This window comes from Macrotis lagotis, chromosome 2 (genome assembly GCF_037893015.1).
Source record: "Macrotis lagotis isolate mMagLag1 chromosome 2, bilby.v1.9.chrom.fasta, whole genome shotgun sequence".
NCBI lineage: Eukaryota > Metazoa > Chordata > Mammalia > Peramelemorphia > Peramelidae > Macrotis > Macrotis lagotis.
In genome coordinates this window covers 149,139,239-149,159,894 of record NC_133659.1, presented here as the reverse complement: position 1 = coordinate 149,159,894, position 20,656 = coordinate 149,139,239, and the positions used below count along the sequence as shown (strand labels likewise).

General features: G+C 32.9%; 1 protein-coding gene across 2 annotated transcripts in view; it reads right to left on the bottom strand.

Moving 5' to 3' along the window:
- The window catches only part of TARBP1 (tRNA guanosine 2 -O-methyltransferase TARBP1), an 80,908-nt gene that overhangs the window by 2,921 nt on the left and 57,331 nt on the right, over positions 1 to 20,656 (bottom strand). For both annotated transcript variants that reach the window (XM_074222986.1, XM_074222985.1), the window contains 6 exons: positions 17,202 to 17,351; positions 15,680 to 15,766; positions 11,165 to 11,361; positions 5,960 to 6,041; positions 3,835 to 4,006; positions 1,594 to 1,785 (listed from right to left, as the gene is read on the bottom strand). In XM_074222986.1, the coding sequence (XP_074079087.1) occupies positions 1,594 to 1,785; positions 3,835 to 4,006; positions 5,960 to 6,041; positions 11,165 to 11,361; positions 15,680 to 15,766; positions 17,202 to 17,351 (880 nt within the window). The remainder of the gene's footprint in view (positions 1 to 1,593; positions 1,786 to 3,834; positions 4,007 to 5,959; positions 6,042 to 11,164; positions 11,362 to 15,679; positions 15,767 to 17,201; positions 17,352 to 20,656) is intronic.

Genomic DNA, 20,656 nt, shown 5'->3' with positions numbered 1-20,656 from the left:
CTTTGATGGGGGAGGAGGGAGACTAACAATAGGGGGGATTTTGAAAGGACCAACAGGGACACACATGAAATAAATTTTCAAGAGACCTATGAGAAGGGGAAGGAGAACAGTTCAGGCATGGATTCAGCTCACAAAAAGGCACCTCAGAGACAAGCCATGAGGTCTCATATTTAGGGAACAATCAACAGTACAATGTGGCTTAACTCTAAAGTGTTTAAGGGGAAGTCATGTGTAATCAACTTGGGAAAAAGTGAATTATAAAGGATTTTAGGTATCAAATTCATTTTAAAAATGAAGGAAACAGGGGAGTCAATGAAGTTTAAAGGAGTTTCTGGTAAGATGAATTCTCTAAAATATATCAATTTGACAAATGAGTATATGTAGAAGGGACAGACTTAAGACAGGGAGATTAATCAGGAAGCCACTGCACTAGTGTAGATGACAGTTGCTGAGGGTCTTGGCTAGGGGAGTCTGGGATGGGAGAAACTGCTGAGGTAAAAGAGAGAAGACAACTGCCTGGTTATGAAAGTGAGTGGGGAGACGAGTGACTCCTAAGTTCTGAACCTATGGGACTACAAGGGCAGTGGTACTCTTAATAGGAAAATTAAAAGGATGTGTTTGGGGTAATGTATTGAATTCTCCCTTAGATATGTTGGGCTTAGTATGCTTAGTCTTCCTTATAACACACTTTCTATTTGGATACAATTATCTTTTCTGAAATCTGCATGTGGAAATTTCTTTCTTCCATGCAACTAGCACCTCCCTGCCTGTTACATCAGAGGTCAGAAGCACATTGAGGATAATGTGACAAAACAAAAGGTACCTGAGATCTTGTCTCTGCCCATGGCCACTGTTTCATCATTATCTGGGTAGTCAGTCTACACTAGGTCACCCTAGTGTGTGTGGGCTGTCCTAATGTGCATGCGATGTGTTCTGAAGATGCTGGCTTCTGACTCTACTGTGTCAGTGTGCTGCACTAGTCTAAACATAATGGCTGTTACAGAAGCAACAGTAGTTGTTTGGGGAGGAAGGTGGGAAGAAAGGGAAAGAACAGGAAGTGTTAATGAGTCTTGTCTGAGGAAATGAAGTGTCAATGGCTATTTCCTACATTGATGGAGAATTGATTATTGCTGCAATCTTGAGTATCATCACTGAAGAGCAACTTCTTCACAGAACTATCCTTAAATTTCATTCCTCCTCCCTGTCATGATGTGCAGACTCCCAGCACCCAATCTGTATCTTTTCCTTATTGCCCTATGATAGCTTCTGTGTTTCCACCTTAAGCCACAAACTTTTTCTTTTATAAGAGTCAAATAAAGGCTTGTTGTTTTTATAATCACTGACTTGTCTGACTCTTTTGAAAATGATTTAACAGATCAGGATAAATATTTTAATTTAAATAATATAAAAGCAGTCTGCAGTTAGCAAATTAAGGGATCACTCTGAATCTCTTCCTTTCAAGGGGCAGATATCTAGATATAATATAGACATCAAATTTATCATTTTATAATATTGATAAATGTAATAAAAACTAGTAAAAATTTTATAGACTAGTAAAAATTGCCAGACATGAGAGAGAGTCTAAGATATTACCTCCTAAATTGGTTGGCTTATCAATGAGTGAAGCTACTACAATCAATCTGCTAATAGATTTTCCAAGTTTAGCAGCACGATCTTGAAATACCAAGTCAAGTTCTAAATTAGAAACATTATTTTTCCAAGGGATCATTTTCTTTTGAACATCAATCCATTCTGATTGGTTGTCTCCCTCTATTGAGTTGGAACCTGGGGAGAAAAAAAATAATTCCTTGAACAAATATTATTAATGAATATTAACTGAAAATTTTAAAATAAAATCCTGGAAAAAAAAACTGCAACAAATTATTTCTTAAATCATTTACTAGATGTGTGATCAAGATGGATATATACTAGAGATACAAGGATTGTTCAAACTTAGGGAAACAATGCTATTATGTTTTAATAAATAGAAAAACCACATAATTAGATCAATACAATGCAAAAAAAAGCCTTTGAGAAGGTATAATACATTCATGTTAATGAACCTACAATGCATACTCATGGAAGGACATTTTAAAATATGATAAAAAGTATCTAAAACTGAAAGTCAGCCTTATATACATATGAGAAATAATAAAAGCTTTCCCAATCAATATAAAAATAAAGCAAGAATGGTCCCTCCCTTTCCCTAATGTTATCTGATATGGTTCTAGAAAGATGAGCAATAGCAAAAACACACAAAAAAAAAGATCTAAAGATTTCTGATGATATAATGGTTTACTTAGAAAATCCCAGGGAATCAACAAAGAAACTAAATGAAACAATAGCTTCAGTAAAGTTAATACAAATAAACCCACAAAAAAAAAATCAACATTTCCATATGGTAATAAAGAGCAATAATTGAAAGGTAAGTCATATTCAAGACATACAAAAACATCATACATGAGAGTCTAATTTAACAGAATGCAGTCAATACTTATATAAATATGATCCTCCCAAAATGAACTTAACTGAAGGGATATTCAATGACACTGCTCCCTAAATTGATATACATATTTAGTGCTATGCAAATAAAACCACCATGGGCAAATTTTATAATTAGGCAAAATAATTACAAACTGTATTTGGAGGAACAAGAAGATAGAATAATTTTTAAAAGTAGAAATCAAGAGGGCAATATCATTTCCAGACTTCAAACTTTTATTAATCAGGATTTCATCAACACTATTTGGTACTGCTTTTTTTTTTCATTTTTTGGGGGGTTTTTTTGTGTGAGACAATGAGGTACCCAAGGTCACATAGCTAGTAAGTATCAAGTGTTTGAGGCCTTATTTGAACTCAGATCCTTCTGACTCCAGGGCTATGCTCTATCCACTAGCTGCCCCAGTTATGCTTTTCTAAAAAAAAAAAAAGATTAATGAAACAGCCTAAAAAATGAACAACAAAACATAACTTAATAATAACTGAATGAGTGATAAACCAGAAAACATAAATTATCTAAGAATTTTCCTAATTGACAAGAATTTCTAGGAAAAACTAGAAACTAGTCTGAAAAGCTTTATATAAAGAAAATAACTAAAACATCCATACCCTTTGACCCAGAGATTCCACTCCTGGGCATATATGCCAAAATAGCAGTTCTTACAGGAGCAAGGAACTAGAAACAAATTAAGTTTCCTCTACTCTGAGGAATAGCTAAACAAATTGAACTGAAATAAGTAGAAGCAGAAAAACTATTATACAATGTCTACAACATAAAAGGAAATAATAACAAAACAAAACAATGCTTCCATCCTTCTTTCCAACAGAAACTCACAGAAATTAACTTTTTTGAATATAACTTACCTTTATATAATATTTTTATGATTACAAAGTTTATGCACACAGTATATGCGTATATTGTATATATGTATGCATATGTAAATATGTATATACACACATATGCCTTATAATGCATTCCAATGTCTTTCCTCAAGTACATTCCTATTAACTTTCTGTTTTGATTTACTGCTTTAGATTTATGTAGGAATTATCCTCAACCCACTTTCAATTCTTTATCATGTTATATGAATGTCAAATTATAACAATTTGTCCAAAAAGCCAATGAGTTTAACTGAACACTGAAGTGTTCAACTTAAAGGTTGCGACATTATGGGTTTACTATTTACAAAATTCATAAATATACCTTAAATATCTTTTCTCTAAGTAGAAGATAAAAATTCACTGGCAAAGTCAGGTGAAAAAAATCCAGGTATACTTATTAACAATTCACTAAGAGTCAAAACAACATAATAAGAAATCAAAAATACATTTTACCTATATCTTGCTGGGACCAGTCACTTGGTTTTAGTTCATGAAGTTCAGTTTGAGAAAGGTACCAATGAAATGCTGAATCTATTGGAATGTCAGTGAACTTTATGAATTTATTAATGGTGATCCACTCATCTTCAACAAGGTCTGACAAGCGTGGAAGGGTATAAAATATAGTCTGAAAGGACAATTGTTCACAATTTTTATTTTTCCTTATAACAGCTTTATGAATTTCTAAATAGTCAACTTGATTAACTATGTAGTATGCCAGACTATAAACACACAGATCATATTCTTTATTAACCTTATTTATTCTCTAATTGTTTTCTAAATGTATGTCTTGTGCACTGTAAGACATCATAAATTACTTGAACACAGGGACCACATCTTCAACTTCTTTTTGATTTCTAAATGTACCTAATGCAGTAAATATAAAAGCTTTAGTTAAGCCATTAGTTCCAAACGCTTTCTTCACCAAATCTTTTACCACAATGAATAATATAAAAAAGTGTTTCCCCTCTTCCTCTTCTGAAAGAGGTTTGAAGTAAAGCTATGGAAGGACAAAATGAGAGTCAGAAAAAAGGTCTTAGATAAACATAAATAAACAACAAATTTCTGACTCATTGAAAACTAATGGTAGTTTTCTTGGTATCTACACCACAGGGAAAAAACAATAAAAAAAGAATTTTTTAAATAACAATTTGTTGTATTATATGAAAGACTAAAAAAGTAACATTCCTACTTGGAAAATACAACCTGATTTGCTTTAATAGTACATAGCTAAAATTCAAATTATTTAAATCATCATATGCTTTAACATACTGTTCAAAGGCATTGAAATCATGGAAATTCTAGTTGATATAATTATTATATACTAAACACTAATTCAAATATATGAAGACAGTCCCAACCTTAAAAGACTTCAATTTAAAATATCCTAACATACATACATCTAGTTTGTTTATATTGCATTTTTCCATTCTTTAATTTTTTTTTTGTGGGGATGGGGGAAGAGAATCATTTTGTACTTTGTGACCTAATAATACTAGCTATAGTATTAAAGAATTTATATGAGGAATAGAAAGAAAAGCACCAAGAGATCATAGGAGAAAAGGGTCAAAGAAAGATAAACAAGGGAATTAATCCAGTCAGGTTAAAAGTATATTGACAAAAGACAATTAATACAAATGATAAAGTGAATCCTGCAGAAAGTATCAAAACTATCAAAAAAAAGTGAATTTGGAAGACCACAGAGCAGAAAATGTTGGTTTTTTTAAAAAATGCTTTCTATTTTTATTAAAAGAAGTAAAATTGGGCCATTATACCCAATAATTAAAATCTAAAGTATATACACCATAGCACATATTGGAGAATTTTAAAATATGGACAAACAAATAATAATGTAAATCTAAAAACTTATTAAATAATTAGCATGGTAAGATAGTTGATGTTATTTATAAATACATTTTAACTATTCAAAGGAAACTATTTAAGGTATTTAAAGGAAAGCAAATGACAAAAGTCAAAGTTTATAATTCAAAACTGGAATATTACTATAAATTTTAAAATGAGAAAAGTGGTTTATAACATTTTTGTAATATGCTGTCATTTATTTTCAAGAAAAATGTTGGGGTTTTGTTCCCTGTTTTTAAAATGACCAAACAAAATTCCACTACTGTCAAATAATTTGCTTAAGAATTTGCTATAGGATTTCACCCAACCAGAAACAGAGAAATATAGTTTTAAAAAAGGACTGAACTCTATGTTCTTTCATCACAATAAGCTTCACTACAACAAAAATCTCACCTGCACAAATGTTTTCGCTCATTTCCTTTTAATAGCTGATTTCTTTCTAGAGTTAAATATTCCCTTCCAGGGTCAGACAGGCAATGGCCAAAGATAGAAATTGAAAATAACTAGCCAATATTCACTACTAATGAGTGAAGTGCAGATCATTTACAAAATAATGAGAAATAAAATTAACATAACTTTAAAATCTAAGATAATTCTTGTAAACAGGAAGAAAAATATTTTTATTTAATTATCTTCCTTCAATAATTATGATAACAAAAGGAAATGTTAGTGTTAAAAGCAGAGCAAATAAAATTTTAGAATGGTATGCTATTCTTACCTCTAGGTTATAATCCTTAAGTGGATGAAATGTTGCAAAAAAGAAATGCTCTTGAATTCTTTGCCAATTTTTTTTGGCATTCCTAAGAATAAAAAAAATAAAATGATACTTTGAGAGATAGTTGAGTTTTACAACTATAGTTAGAGAAATAAAATCTATTAGATATCTTACTAGCTACTACATATTTTAGAAGGAAAATGAAACTTTGTCATATAACATATTTCTCCAAGACAATTAAAAACTTTTCAAATACATTTTATTCAATCTTACAACATCCTTGAAAGGGAAATAAGAAAAAAAATGAAATTCCATTTTCAAGGTCACAGATGAGTCAGTCAGCAGTTATGATAACAAAACACTAGGTCCCCTAGTATGGCAATCAAACTCTAAAAATTCACAGACCTACCACCAAATAAAAGTAATAAGAATCAAAAAAGGGTGGAAAAAACTACTATTACAAGAAACAATTTCAAAAGAATAGGTAAGAGATCATTTTTTAAAGAATAGTTATTAGGCCAGATTCCAGCTGACATATCTAGAAGTGATGAATTGGAAATGTTTTCAACAATAAACTGAAAAGTTTTACTGTGCACTCAATAGCACATATATGAAGAGAACAAATGAACATTTATTCCAGAAAAACATTGTTTCTTAAAATCAAGAATGTGGGTAAAAAAGGCAATTTTGAGGAATCAAGTCATAGAGTACTAGAAACTTATATAAAATAACATTATAAATATGACTAAAATAATTCTTAAAAACTGAAAATTAAATATATAAATACAAATTCTGTTATAATACTAATGCTCAATATTTTTTCCCCTGTGAGATTCCATATGGAAAGATCAGCTACCTCAGTTACTCCTACTTACTATCACAACCACCAAAACTGGAAATTTTGGAACAAATATAATTTTTAAAAGTCTTTTATCTTTGTAGATATTTTGGAACAAATGTCATTTTTGAGTCAATTTTCATCTTTATCTGTTTGTTTTCAGACTTAACTGGTCTTATCATAAAGTTTATCTAACTCTACATGAGAAAATAAGTTAACCAGTTTTCACAAAATACATTCTAAATGAGAGTGGGAGAAAGAGAGCAGATCAGATTTTTCAAACTGGAAAGAATTTAGAGGTATAGGCAAATGCTTATTTTAGAAATGAGAAAAATGGTCAAGTGGTGAATTGACTTCCCCAAGTTATGCAGATAAAGAAATATTTATTTACTGGTCTAAAGGGCAAAAACAGGTTTTATACCGGATCCTCTGATCCCTAATTCAGTGCTCTTCTTTTGCATAGTGTACCAGATAGTTTGAAATCAAATAATTGACTAACATAATTATATATATATATATATATATATATATATATATATATATTTAAAAAACCCATGAAATAGCAAAAGTCTGACTTTAGCAGTTAATCACACTTGGAAAATTAAGAATCTTAAATATTTATACTGTATTTTGTGCAGTAAGATGACTAACTACCCACCATAAGTTTCTTAATAAGAAAAATTGAAATTATATGGAATAAATTTTTGTTCCTTTTGAGTTCTAGATATTAACTAGTCAATATAATCAAAAATCTGAAATATAATGAAAGCTTTATTTGCAAGAGACCATGTTCTAGTTGTTCAATTTGCTTGTTGGAGGAATCCCAAGCTAATTGCTTATTTAGGATTTATAGGCTTCTTTCTCTTCCCCAAAAATCTAAGAAATCTTTAAAAACATAAAATAAATCAATTAAAAGAAAAATTAGGCAAAGGCAAAGGAAAGGTGAAAAGAAAAAGGTCCTAGAGGGTAATACAAATGATAAATTACTGCCATTAAGTGCTTAAACATACCTATTTCCTAGTAGCGAAGGGAAATAATTTAACTTATAAAGTCTTGCACGATAAGGCAAGCAAAGAAATTTGTCTTAAAGGAAAAAATTGTCACAGTACTAAATCAAATGAGTAATTTATATGTGATGAGACACTGGGCACCAATAATGGTCATTGTCTTCAAGCATGATTTTATAAAAGGTAAAAATGTGTTCAAATTTTTTCCCCCCTCAGGCAAAATTAGTCCTTACTCAGGGAAAGCAATTCTGTAGAATGCTAAGATAAAATGGTCCAAGAAAAATGAGTTCAGGACCAGGCACTGACTGAATCCCATCTCCTGCAACATTTGCATGTGCAGCTGAGTGAAGCTAGCGAAAGATTAAACCCTGCTGAAGGAGTGTACGCTGTAATTTCTACTAGGCCTGCAAGGAAATCCTTTTATATTTTCTTAATTCACTTACTATTCCACCTATCACAAGAACTCTTTGAAACTTTTCCATGCTGTCATGGGCTCTCCCAGGGCTGTCCTCCTTGTCTCCTCTGCTGAAAAACTTGCTTCGTATTTTACTCAAAAATTGAAAGACATTCACTTTTGTGTTGTTGAGGAAAGGAGAAAGATGTTTCTTCTAAAGAAAGATCTTCTTTTCCCCCTCTCCTTATCTCAGGTTTCACCCAAATGCCTTCTACCACTTCTTCACTCATTTCTCTTGGGAAGAGCTGACCCTTCTTACTGTAATCCCATTCTATTTTATCATCCCTGGCAGACTGTCTGTCTGTCTGTCTGTCAGTCTCTCTCTCTAGCTTTTTGCAAGGCAATGGGGTTAAGTGACTTGCCCAAGGCCACACAGCTAGGTAATTATTAAGTGTCTGAGGCTGGATTTGAACTCAAGTCCTTCTGATTCCAGGGCTATCCACTGTGCCACCTAGACAGCTCAGACTGGCCCTTCTCATAATTATCTTCAATATTCTGTCTACTAGATGCTTCCCTACTGGCTATAAACATGATCATGTCTTACTCATTCTCAAAAACCCTCTTTCAGCTCACCCCTCCCAACAACTAATGACTACTGTCCCAGCTCTCTTTTCCCTTTTATGGCTAAACTCCTTGAGAAAGCTGTCTACTAGAAATGTCTCCATTTCCTTTCCTCTCATTCTTAACTCTCCTCTGATGAAATCTGTCCTCCTTTGCCAACAAAATTAATCTCTCCAAAGGTTACTCACAATCTCTTATCAAAAGCAATGAATGGCCTTTTCCTACTCCTCATCCTGACTTCTCTGGAACCTTTCACACTGTTTTCATGATATTACTAGCTCCTATCAAAATATTTATTAAGTGACTGACTTAAATATCTCCTTTTTGATGATCAAAACTGTAAATTCTAATACATTAATGGTTCACATATAATTCTTTTTCAAATTTCCTAAGCTATTTAAGTTTTGAGTACTAATAAAATATATTCCTTCAAGTTTTTATGTAAAAGCACTACATAAATATAAACTGTTGTTGATGAAATATATACATATGCCACACACACACACACACACAAACTTCCTTCACAAATGCAGATCAGCAACTTTTTGGTAATTTCGGGGTTAAGTGACCTGCTCACAGTCACACACACCAAATATGTGATATTCCTAGCTCCAAGTCTAGCTCTCTATCTGCTATGCCAAACTAATTCTTTTAATGTTTTAACTAAAAATAATCAGCACTTTTAATAATAGGCTACATTCATTTCCCAGGCTGCTGGAAATTAATAAAACTTTCAGCCTTCTCAAACTAATTATAAACAGACTTGGGAAATCTAATGACTCTACTGATATAGGGAGAGGATGATGATTGTCCTTCATTCTTAAAGAAGAAATGACATCAGGAAGGTGATGCCATGACAAGCATATGAATTGGATCTGAGTAAGGGGTGCTATACAATGTCACCAGCCTCACTTTCTCCTCCAGAGTCATCTGGGTCCAGTGAGCAGATATGAATCAGGAGACTGGAGATGGCCCTGGATGCAAAATAATCAGAATTACAAAGCTAGTAAGTGTCAGAGGCTGGATTCAAACTCCTGTACTCCTAACTCCAAGGCCAGTGCTCTATCCACTGCATCACCTAGCTACCCGCAAGCACAGTAGAGGCAGAATATAGGAGTTTGAAGATCTAGGTCTGAATTCTCTTATTCTGAATACTGCTTATTATTTATTTTTAGGGTGAACCTAGGGCAACCTGCTTCACCTGAGTCTCAGTTTCTCATCAACAAAATGAGTCACTTAAGATTCAATGACTTCGGGCGGCTAGGTGGCGTAGTGGATAAAGCACCGGCCTTGGAGTCAGGAGTACCTGGGTTCAAATCCAGTCACAGACATGTAATAATTACCTAGCTGTGTGGCCTTGGGCAAGCCACTTAAGCCCATTTGCCTTGCAAAAAAAAAAACACCTTAAAAAAAAAAGATTCAATGACTTCCCCTTAAATTTTTTTTAAGTTTTTTGCAAGGCAATGGGGTTAAGTGACTTGCCCAAGGCCACACAGTTTGGATTTGAACTCAGGTACTCCTAACTCCAGGGCTGGTGCTCTATCCACTGCACCACCTAGCTGCCCCCACTGATTTCCAAGATCCTTATTTATCTCTACATCTATGACCTTATAAAATTTTTGCTAGCATTTTTATTTTTTCTATAACAATCAACAAGTAATTAACAAATAAGCTTATACTCCATTAAAGTTAAGTCTAACACATACAACAAAATGAATCTCATTCCCACAGATCCCTTTGTTCCAGACCTGCATGGTAATTTTATAAAAAAAAAACCCTTAGTATTGCTTATTGACTTTGTATAAATCTTGTAGTAATTCTTTCTCAAAATGTGTAAAACATTATACATATATATATATATATATACACATATATATACATATATATATATATATATATATATATATATATGTATGTATGTATTTTTTTTTTAAGTTTTTGCAAGGCAAATGGGGTTAAGTGGCTTGCCCAAGGCCACACAGCTAGGTAATTATTAAGTGTCTGGGACCGGATTTGAACCCAGGTACTCCTGACTCCAGGGCTGGTGCTTTATCCACTGCACCACCTAGCCACCCCTGAAAATGTGTAAAACATTATATAAAGAATAAAAGGCTTAAAATATATAATTTGCAAAAGTTAAAAATCAGGCTCAATTTAAATACAATTATCATTAAACTGGACAGATTAGAATTTACTATGTGGTTTTAGAATCTCCATATATACCATCTAATATAACATTTAAAATAAAGGAAGACAGCTACAATCTGGCAAAAATATTAGCAGACCAGTATCATCTTAGAGCTCAACCATAGAAATAAACAAAGCACTAATTACAGAATTTTACATACCCTGCACCATGCATGGTTTCCACTTGATGAAGGCTGGATTCTATAACAGCAGTTAGAGCATCAAACTCCTCTACATGCAAAGCTTTGCACATAGCCCAAATTTTCTTAAGAGCTAATAAAGCATACAGTCGAACACTAAAATTATAGTTGAAACACCACTGAAGTACAACAGTAAGAGCTTGTTTTAGAGCTGGTTTCTAAAAGAAAGGACAAAAAGAATCTTCAAATTTAAATATAAATATTATCTGTTACCACCTGTGCAAAAAGATTAAAAACTGATGAAGATTCCACATTAGTCAAAGGGGAATAAGGCTGACATAAGAGAATCTGGGTTTAGTGTTGTTTGATGAGTGAAAATTAAGTCACTTAATCGCTGTGCTTCAGTTTCTTGATCAAGAAAGCAGGAATAATAACACTCATACCATCTACCTCAAAAACCTAGTGAATAAGGAATTAGGTACAAATAAATTGCAATCATCACAATAATATACATTGTATTAGGACTCAGAAAATTAACACACCTAAATTAACAACCACTTCATTTTAGATTAGGCATTTTTACATTTGCATTTTATAGGGAAAAAAAGTTTTCTCAACTCTGTAGTTAATACTTTAAAAAAAAGGTTAATTTGGATTAAATTAGTGCCTCCCTCTGTTGATTCTTATACATATGTGTGTATGTATGTATGTATATACATATATATATATATATATAATATACACATATATAAATGTCCATGTATAGCATGTCTATACATAGTTGTTTGCCTATTGACCATGAGCTCTTCTAGGTCAGGGTTTTTGGGGGGGTTTTTTTGTCTTTCTCAGTATCCCCGGAACTTAACACAGTGCCTAAGACATATTAGGAGCTTAATAAATGCTTCCTGATTAATTCAAATAGTTTAGAATCATGGGGAATTAGTTGGATAGGATCTTAAAAGTTCACCTAATCCAGCCCTTTCTTACAACATGAGGCCCAAAGAGTGATAATGATTTGCCCAAGACCACAAAATTAATTAGTAGCATAGCCTCGATGTTAAAAAGAAAATGTGTTTGTTAAAGTTTAGCTCCAACTATTTCTTTCACCTTTTTTCTAACTATAACATGGAATATTCTTTAAGAACTAAGTGAAAAATTTGTTAAATGTTTGCAAATTAGATACCACATAAAGAGCTTCTGTCTTTCTCACTGCTTTTGATTTTATTTTAACTTTTGCAAGGCAATTGGGTTAAATGACTTGCCTGAGGTCACATAGCTAGTTAATTATTAAATGTCTGAGACCAAATTTGAACTCAGGTCCTACTGGCTCCAGGGTTGGAACTCTATCCACTTCACCACTTAGGTACACTTAGGTACCTCTCTCATTGCTTACTTTTGCTACTATACCTTTTTTAATCAACTTGATGTCAGCATAAAGAATGTAGTAGGAAATTAAGATGTATGCAAAATTAACAAGGCAATTTAGCTTTCTCATATTCTATTTCAATAAAATCAAAGATTATTCCTCTTCACAGAACTGATACCACTGCCTACTAATCTTGTAAAATTATGCTAGTTTGTAAGAAAAATCAAAATTACCAATAAAAAATCAATTAAAAAATAAACCTTACGAATTGTATATCCTAAATCCAACTCTAGAGTACCCAGGGGATTTTTTCCATTACAAAAATATCACAATCATAAGCTTTACATAAATCCTATGCTGATAAATTAAGAATACTTAAATAATTAGATGTCTGAAGACAGGGATCATTTTTGTCTAAATTATGTTTCTTCCTTAGTATCTGGTACAGTGAGCTGTTCACACATTAAGTGCTCAATAAATGTGTTTTGTATTTATTTTTGACCTTTACGATAGATATATCTAGGTCAGTTAAGATTTTCACCTGACAAGAACTCTGAGTAGTTAATTTAGCAAGTTAAAAAATAAATTGACACACTTTTATTTAAAAGTTCCTATGAAGTCAGAGAGGGTCTGGAAAGGGAATTGAAATGTTCAAAGATAATTGTCTTTTATAAATTATATAGGGACTCAGTGGTAAAAATGATCCTGGAATAATAGAATCTTGAATAACCAACAGGCATTTAAAAGTGCCTACTATATAACTAGCAATGCAACTAGGTGATAGGGATAAAAATACAAAGAAGGAAACAACACCTACTCCAAAGGAGTTTACCTTATAGTACAAAGTAAAGCAGTACAAAGGTTCAGAGATGGAAGGTAAGAATACTATAGCTGAAGAAGACAGAGAAGGTCACAGATTTTAAGGAAGAAGAGTTGTGTGTGCCAGATAAGACTATCCACTAGGCCATGCTCACTTTCCTACATAAAACCAAAAAATTACCATTAATATACTAATTGGGTTTTCCTTATTTTTAAATCACAAGGTTTACTTTAGATTAGAAAGAAGATTATTAGGCAATTAACAACTATTCAGGTAGAGTCTGTTTTATCTAAATGTTGAAACTATAAGAATCAAACTTTTAAATAAAAGTATGTCAATTTATTTTTTTACTTGCTAAATTAACCACTCAGATACTCCTGTCAGATGGAAGTCTTAGCTGAGCTAGATACATCTCTATCTTAAAGGTCAAAAATAAGTTGCTAATAATTAGATGGAGGAATCTGTATTGACAAGACAGTCAAGAGTTAAATCACTTAGTCAGTACAATTGTAGCACATTTAAAATAGCATTAAATTCCTTTATTCAAACAGTCATCGATATGTATTAAGAGCCACTGTAGGAGTCTGCTAGGTGGCACAGTGGATAGAGCACCAGTCCTGGAGTCAAGAGTACATGAGTTCAAATCCAGTCTCAGACACTTAATAATTACCTAGTTGTGTGGCCTTGGGCAATCCACTTAACCCCATTGCCGAGCAAAAAAAAAAAAGTCACTACACTAAGTATGATTATAAGATTAAGTAAAAAGTGAATAGTATTGTCAATAGTTACATATAATATACATGGGACAAAGCAAAATGATTAAAGAAAATGAGTATAATTTTCTGGCTAGAGGGAAGATCACAGAATGGAAAAAAAACACCACCAACAGCTAAAAGACTTAGTAGTTCAATGATCAGGTCAGTTTTGAAGAATAGGAATAAAATAGGGAAGGATGAAAAGTTCTGATGACAAACTGATTTTAGAGGAAGATGACTTTCTTTACCATATGATCTAAGTTTGGAGGTGGTATCTGCTAGACTGAGTTTAAATGATCAGCAAAAGAAATGATGTAATGGTCTAGGCACAAACCATATAAATGGTGTTTGGAATGGGGCAACGGGAATGAAAAAACTGTAGAAATTGAGATTTATTATAGTGGAAGAATCACTAGGACAAACTGAAAGATAGAAGCTAAAGATGAAAGGAAAATTAAAAAGGAAAAGATAATTCAGTTCCATTTCTGACATGTTCATTTTAAACTGATACTGTGGCTAGAGTTGTTCTTATATTGGCTTCTATTATTAACAATTAAGGAACTGTTAATGTAGTAGTTTTGTTGTTACTACAAAAATTTTTGGAACTAATTAAGAAAAAACTATATCACTGAGAAATGCAAATTAAAACAAACTCTGAGATATCTCATTTTCTTTGCATGAGTATTCCCAGTCTTAGTCACAATTGCCATTTCTTATAGCACAATAGTTTTGGATCACATTCATATATCACAACTTGTTCAATCATTCTCCAGCTAATGAGCACCCCACCCCTTGTTTGTAATTCTCTTAATCACTAAATTGGTTAATACGACAGAAAAGGAAAATGACAAATATTGATGGGAATATGGGGAAAATAGGTACACTAGAGCACTGTTAGTAGAGTTGTGAACTGTTTCAAGCACTTTGGAGAGCAATCTGGAACTATGCCCAAAGGAGTATAAAACTGCATCCCCTCTGACCAGTCAATACAGCTACTAGGATCTGTAATCTAAAGAAACACAGAAAAGTGAAAAGAACCCTTGTGAATAAAAATATTGATAGAAACTCTTTTTGTAATGGCAAAGAATTACAAACAAGGGATGCTCATCAACTGGAGAATGTATGAATTGTATGAGTTGAGATGTATGAATGTGATCCAATACTATTTACTATAAGAAATGACAAGAGTGGTGAAAGCTGGGAAGACTCATGCAAAGAAAATGAGCAGAAACAGGAGAACATACATAGTAACAGCAATATTAAAAAGATAATGACTTTGAAAGACTTGGCATCTCTCTTCAACACAATGATCCGCCACAACTTAAAAGAACTTAAGAGGAAGCATGCTAGCTAACTCCAGACAGATTTAAAAATTTTGTAATCTTTAAATAATTTATTTTGTCTACAAATTCAGATTTTTTTCTAACTTTTTTTGAAAAGGGAAATAGTTGTAATCTTTTTTGTGGTAGTAGGGAAGGTGGTAAAATTAAACTAATAGCAAGTATTCAATATATCAAGGAAATTACTACTGATGTTTAAAATTGATGATCTATATATGTAAAACATGTTTTTTTACCTTAAACATTTAAACTTACCATATCAGACATATTCTGAATAATGATATCCAAATGTGACAGAACTGATAAAAATGTACAAATACTCATTTTGAGTTTTTCTTCACCCTAGAGAAAAAGAATCAGTTAGCATTTGGTGCAAGTATTTAATCAGTACAAGGCACTTGAAGGATATAAATAAATTAAGGATATGACATGATCCTTAACGTTGAGAAGTTCATACTCTAGTAAGGAAGATAAGGTTATAAGATTATAAAAAGTTAATAATACAAATATTACAACATAAGTAGTATATGAAGGAATGATATTAAAAAGAGTGGTGAAGAAGAGAATGCTAAGTCACTGTGAACTAGAATGGTCTGAGAAAGTTTCACAGAGAAAAAAACAACAAATCAGTTAAACAAAGGTAGGGGTTTGGCAAACTGTGAATCCTTGAAGAAGGGACTGGAACAAATCAAATACTAAATATGGGAAAGCAAGCACTATATCCACAAAAGCAAAAGATTCCAACAGAGGAGCAGGAAAAGCAAAGACATAAAGTTCTATTGGATTGAGATTAGAAAGAACCTTGACTGCTCTGCTACATTATATGAACTTTATGGGGTAAAATGGAAGCATTTATTAAAGGTTTAAGGGCAGTGGAGATATAAAAGTACATTGTTAAAAGATGAAGAAGACAATAGTGGGGGTACATCAGATGGTTTGGAAGGGGATGATTACAGGTAAGCTAACAGATTTGAAAGTTGCTGCATTTTGGAAGTCATATTTCAGAGGGCATAACAGAATCAACACAAAGAACAAGACATATTTCGGGAACTATTCTTCTAAGAGTTCTTCAATCAAAATTCTAGAATTTCTTTGTTTTGGAGAAGTCTAGCTCTATGAATTCATGAATATAAGGCACTCTTAATATGGAAACTGACTCCAACAATGCAAACTGAGCAGTCTACAACTTATAGACCTACATAGAAAGTAGCTATAAGGGTACTGAGAAGTTATGGGACTTGTCCATGGTTGTATCACTAGCACATGTCAAAGGCAGGACCTGGACCTAGGTTTCAAGACTCTAAGGATGGTTGGGATATTGCCTCACTAATCTTTACCTAAATGCCTTCAATGGATTAACAATGTCATAATAACAAATCAAAGGGCTTGTCTGATATATGTGTATATAAATTATGTCAGTGTAGATAAACATATCTATAAATACAGATATATATATAAACACAAATATATATATATATATATATATACACACACACACGAAGATAGATATAATACCCAATCCATTCTAATTACTAGTTTCTATTTACAAAAGCTGTTACAGATTTTTTTGTTTTAGAAAAATCACTTCTAATCAAGACTAAATGGTAACATAGTAGGTTAACTCTATTACTATTCTCTTTTACACCTTCCTTTTTCTTATTCATGAAGTACTCAGATTCAAAGCTGAATTCATCAAACATTTTACTACAGAATATGAAACAGATACATTAAGTGAAACTTTTTTCTAAACAAAACATGAAAACTGTCATTTACTTACATAACAAAAACAATTCCAGAACTTCGGAAGAAACTGAGGAAATTTATGAAGAATCAATATAATAATCCATTCTATTAAATATTTTATGGATGCTTGGTTATTGACAAATCCTGCTTCAAAAATCTTGCCAATAATCTGATCCAAGAAGTTCTAAGTAAAAAAAAAAAATCAGAAAATCAGTTTTCCCTGAGGAAAAATAATTTCTTGCTCATTAAACATTAAGTAAAATAAAATAAAATACAAAAAAACCCACCGCTTAATTTTATTCACTTTTCATGAATTTTTCTAAAATATTCAGCAAACCACTCAATACTGGATAGGCAAACTTAATCCTAACAACCACCATTAAATTGTTTTGGCACATTTCTATATCAATAATTTTAAATGTTACTGGAATGATTGAAATAAACTACACATTAACAATTGAAAGTAACCAAGTTCACAAGGTCATTTATAATACTTACAACTATTGGTGATTTTTGTCCTTCATTCTCTAAGAAGATCATGACATCAGGAAGGTGATGTCATGACAAGAACACGAATTGGATTTGAGTGTGGAGGGGCTGTGCTAAGTCACTAGTCTCTTTGTCCTCCAGAACCATTGGTTCAGTGGCCAGATATGAATCAGGATGACTGGAAGTGACCCTGAATGTGAGGTAGTCAGGGTTAAAGTGACTTGCCCAAGGTCACACAGCTAATAAATGGCAAGTGTATGAAGCTGGATTTGAAAAAACAAAAAATTGCTTGATATCAAAATATATGTTTCATGTTTGCTTATCCCTTTGCAATTTTTGTCTTAAGATTATTGGAGGTTTTTGCATCTCAGTTCCAAGATCATCCTTCATTTCTATGTATTTATATTCTAAATGGCATTTCATTTTTCCAATCACATGTTATGAAGGTTTTCAACATTCATCCATATGTATTTTTAGAAGTTATATAATTTCCTTCTTTCCTCCCCTTCACCCCTCCTTCCCTCAGTGGTGAGCAGTCTATTAACATTTTCCATGTACATTTGTGTTTAGCATGTTTCCATATTAGTTATTTTCTCTAAGAGGAATTAGGACTAAGGGAAAAGGAAAAAAAAACTATGGGATAGGAAGGAAAAACATAAAGAGATTTTTTTTAGTAAGTGAACATGGTGTTCATTCAGATTCTGTTGGGTTGTTTTGATTTGTTTTGATATTTTCTTCATCTGGATGTAAATAGCATTGTCCATAACAGGTCTTCCAGGGTTGTCCTAGTTAGTTCTCTGAATTTCTGAGAGGAGCAGCGATCATCAAAGTTATCAACTCACAATGTTGATAATGTGTACAATGTTCTGTTCTGCAATTCTTTCCATACTTCTCGAAGTTTGAGACCATTCATAGTTTTTTATAGAACAAAAGTACTCCATACCTTTAATGTGTGTATCTCTGCTTCAAATGTTTTTGTGTAAACAACACACTGGAGGATTATGGTTTTTAACCCATTCTGCTAGTTGCTTCCCTTTTATGGGAGAGTTCATCACATTCACATTACAATTAAGATTACTAAATCTTTATTTCCCTCCGTATTATCTTTCCCTGGTTGTACTTTTCTCTTTCAACTTATCTCTCTTCACCAATGTTTTGCTCCCTTTACTCTTTACCTTTTCTTTTAAATTTTAACTTTCAGTTTACTTTCACTTATACCTTAGTATTCCCTTTTATCCGTCCCTTCTTCCATTTTCTTCCCCCTGCCCCCCCCCCCCACTTCCCTGTGGGTAGAATAGATTTTTAAACCCATTTGGGAATGTATGTCATTCCCTCTCGAGTCACATCTGTTGCACATGATTTACTCACTGTTCAGACCCTCCCTTCTTTCCCTCTACTATAATAGTTTTTGTGCCTCTTCACCTAGTGTTATTTATGCACTGATGCCTAGCCTTCTCCTAGGATAGTCATCCTTTTTATGTTTTTATTGTTTTAACCCAGAATAGCTAGGTGGTGCAATAGATAGAGCATTAGTCTTGGATTCAGGAGGACAGGAGTTTGAATCTAGCCTCAGACACTTGCCACTTAGTAGCTATATGACCTTAGGCAAGTCACTTATTGCCCCACATACAGGGCTGTCTTCAATCATCCTAATTCATATCTGGAGAAGAAACTGAGGTTGGTGACTTAGCACAGTTCACCCTCACTCAAATCTAATTCACATGCTTGTCATGGCATCATCTCCCTGATGTCACAGTCTTCTTTGTAAATGAAGAACATTATTATTATTATTATTAATAGTAGTAGTAGTAGTAGTAGTAGTAGTAAATGTTTTATCCCTGTCTTATACTTACATTCCCTTTGTCAAAACATACGCCTTTTATCTGACCTGAAAGAAGTATTATCAATCAAAATTCAATTACATGCTTAATTGATAAGCTCAAAGTACTATCAGAGTACAAAGGTCGACTCATTAATTGCTCAATTGTTAAGTTCAAAGTACAATCAATCAGTGATTGCTTGACTGATAAGCAACATTACCTCATAGACACTAAGCACTCTCCCCTCTTCTGTCCCATTAGAAATACACTTCTCAAGGGTCATGAATCATATCAAATTATAATCACTTTATACCTTACTCCATTTTTAAGTACCCTCCATGGAAACACAGCCCTCATGAGTCAAAGCATCATGCAAAGCCAAATTATTTCATGAACCATTTGTACTCCCTCCAATTGCAGCCAAAGCTTCAAGCAAAGCATATCTCTTCATCATGTTTTCATGTCCAGTCCCTCTAAGTATATTCTCCCTCCATCTCTATAGTACTCCAACCAAAGTCCTACAGCCCTTCCTAGCCAGAGTATCCAGTATTTTCTCTCCCACTATCCCTTTAGCACCAAAACCATGATACTAAAGTATGGATTATGATAATCTCTTTATGACCAATCTTTTTTAAATACAATCCTACTCTCTGCTCTAATTGTACTATAAACCTCTAAGTATCTACTAAAGTTACTTCTGATTTAATTACACAGAGTCTCTAAATACTGGGACACCTTGAAGATCTCTTTTAAGAACCATTAGCAGTGATGGTAAGGCATGGAAGACAATGGCACAGGACAATCCAGCCTAGAGTGCCCTCATCAGAGAAGGTGCTGAACTCTATGAGCAAGGCAGAATTAAAGAAGCTTGAAGAAAATTTGAGATATGTAACTTTAGAGCAAATGTCCCAGATGTTCATCTGGACTATCTGTGCCCAGCCTGTGACAGAGCATCCTGAGCTCATATTGGTCTGATCAGTCACAGGTAGATGCATTGCAACTTATCTCAAACTTAGTGATGTCATTTTGATATTCTTCACTATTGAAGGACAAGAACCAATCCTATCCATATCCTCTAAATATAATCTCTTCAACTAGTTATCTTCCTTGTAGTGTACAATTTAATGTTCTTGATAACACTTGTTTTTTTTTTTTTTCCCCTTTCCATTTACCATTTTTA